Below are 2,829 nucleotides of genomic sequence, written 5' to 3'. Positions count from 1 at the left end.
TTTGATTTCCCAAAATGCAGCATCTTGCATTTATCTGAATTAAACTCCATCTGCCACTTCTCAGCCCATTGGCCCATCTGGTCCAGATCCTGTTGTAATCTGAGGTAACCCTCTTCGCTGTCCACTACACCTCCAATTTTGGTGTCATCTGCAAACTTACTAACTGTACCTTTTTTACTCGTATCCAAATCATTTACGTAAATGATAAGTAGAGGACACAGCACCGATACTTGTGGCACTCCACTGGTCACAGGCCTCCAGTCTGAAAAACAACCTTCCACCACCACTCTCTGTCCTCCAACCTTGAGCCAGCTCTGCATTCAAATGGCTAGCTGTCCCTGTGATCCATGAGATCCAACCCTGCCAATCAGTCTCCCATGGGGAACCCCATCAAACGCCCCACCGAAGTCCACATAGATCACATCCACTGCTCTGCCCCCACTAATCCTCCCTGCCACATCTTCAAAAAACCAACCAAAATTCTAAAGACTCTGGAGGAGTTCCTTCTAAACCTCCTGCCCCTTACTTTAAATCTATGCCCCTTGGTTATCGATCTCATCCACCAAGTGGAAAGTTTCCTCTTGTCTACCTTAGCAACACCCCCATAGTTTTACACATCTCAATCATGTTCCCTCTCCATCTCCTCTGCTCCAAGAAAAACTAAAGCCCTCCATCCCAACCAACATCCTGGTATATCTTCTCTGCACCCTCTCCAGTACAGTCATATTCCTCCTGAAATGTGGATTCTAGAACTACATTCAATACTATAGCTGTGGCCTAAACAACTCTTCACACAGTTCCAGCATTACTTCCCTGCTCCTAAATATGATGCATTAGCTAATATGCCTTCTTAACCACCATTCTGGTACTTGATGGTGTGCGTGGACACAAAGGGCGCTCTGATCCTCGGTGCTCCCAATGTGTCAATTCTGAGTGTTAGAAATAAGTTGTACATTTATTATAGAATATTACTGTTCTAATGTTGTGTGGTAATGTATTTGATCAAATCTGTCAAATTGTACTTTTCTTTAGTCGGTCTTCTGGACCTCATCTTTTATCTACTTTAAAACCAAAAAGGCCACTGAACCTAAAGCAGACCCTAACATAATTTGGTGTGATCTACTCCAGAATTGCAACAGTGTACACTCTGAATCAGCAGGTGAGCAAAATCAGCTCCACCAGGCTGGATGTTTACCTGATAACACTTCCTCTTCTGGTTCTTCTTCTACCTCCACAAATTCTGAAATGGACAGAAGCAAAAACATCTTTACGCTGTTTTAAAAATGTTTACAAATGACAAATGTTCATCTTCTGCCCCTCATTGTTGACTTTGCTTCATCTCCCCAAATGCTGCAGCCTGCAAGGGGGCTTGTGAATATGACAGCCATGGCTGAGAGGGGGTGCCAGGTACATGCCTGACACAGAAACCAAAATGAAACTTGTAACACCAAAGCCCCAGGAGCTCAATTTTGCAGCAAGTGAGTTTTTATATCATAAGTTCATCTTTCAATCCTCTTTTCTGGCTGCCACTGAGACCAATGTTAATGTAAAACCCAAAAATAGGCATTCAGAAATATCAACATGTAAAATATAGGGCATGATTTAATATGAGTAATGTAAGTTTTAGCCTGTGGTTGGACAATGATAGGAACTGTATGTTATTTCTTTCTCCCTGAGAGACCAGATGTTATTACAATGCAATCAGATATTTAACTGAGCATCTTTTCAACACAGAGAAAGTGAGGATTGCACATGCTGGAGATCAGAGTCGAAAGGGTGGTGCTGGAAAAGCACAGCTGGTCAGGCAGCATCTGAGGAGCAGGAGAATCAGGAAGATTCCCGATGAAGGGCTTATGCTGGAAACGTTGATTCTCCTGCTCCTGGGAGGCTGCCTGACCTGCTGTGCTTTTCCAGCACCACACTCTCGCTATCCTTCCAACACATCCTTCCAAAACTGATTGTAATGGACACTGCCAGTTAGAGTGGCACTTTCACAAAGGACTGCTGGTGGAATCATGGTGAGTGTGCAGGAAAGAGTGTGAACGAGGAGTGGTATTCACTGGTGAGGGAGATGGTGAGAAGCATTCTTTGGGGCCACTCCTTCCTTGTGTTGGGATCTTAAATTAGACACAGAAAGCTCATCGTAAAGTGACAACTTCCCTCTGGGCTGCTGGCAAATCCAATCCAGTTTTTGTGTAGCCTCTCTAGATGGGAAGACCCACTTACCATGGAAATTAAACAGCAGCCCGGAAGACTTCCTGCCACTGTTTCGATTCCGGGGATGCTCGGAGGACAATTCTCAAAAGCACATTAACACAGTCAACCACCTGCTTTAAACTTCCCTGAGAAGGTATGGTTCCTATTACATTCTGTGCAATGTTTCTGAAATCTTGCAGCTTGTATTTCTCAGCAGATCAGGCAATTACATGTTCCTCCAACCAAGCAAAATCTAAAAATACAAGTGTACTCTCCTTAGAATTCCCATCAACTCTCCTCCCTTGGCATGGATTCTGGACTTAATGATTCCCCAGCTCGCCATGTTGCATCTTTTTCCAGCCCTCTAATTTCAGACCATTGACTGCTAGGAATCGAACATTCCCCACCCATCCAGGCTCTGGAATTAGGAATATGTTTCTCAACTTCTGGATTAGTGGTGCTGGAAGAGCACAGCAGTTCAGGCAGCATCCAAGGAGCTTCGAAATCGACGTTTCGGGCAAAAGCCCTTCATCAGGAATAAAGGCAGTGAGCCTGGAGCGTGGAGAGATAAGCTAGAGGAGGGTGGGGGTGGGGAGAAAGTAGCATAGAGTACAATGGGTGAGTGGGGGAGGG

General features: G+C 44.7%; 1 protein-coding gene across 1 annotated transcript in view; it reads right to left on the bottom strand.

The window, feature by feature from the left end:
* Nucleotides 1–2,829, bottom strand: part of LOC122557459 — a 170,559-nt gene that overhangs the window by 19,098 nt on the left and 148,632 nt on the right. Inside the window, exon 18 of the mRNA XM_043705218.1 lies at nt 1,196–1,240. Coding sequence (XP_043561153.1) covers nt 1,196–1,240 — 45 coding nt within the window. The remainder of the gene's footprint in view (nt 1–1,195; nt 1,241–2,829) is intronic.

This window comes from Chiloscyllium plagiosum, chromosome 15 (assembly GCF_004010195.1).
Source record: "Chiloscyllium plagiosum isolate BGI_BamShark_2017 chromosome 15, ASM401019v2, whole genome shotgun sequence".
Lineage (NCBI taxonomy): Eukaryota > Metazoa > Chordata > Chondrichthyes > Orectolobiformes > Hemiscylliidae > Chiloscyllium > Chiloscyllium plagiosum.
This window is presented reverse-complemented; position numbering and strand designations above follow the sequence as displayed.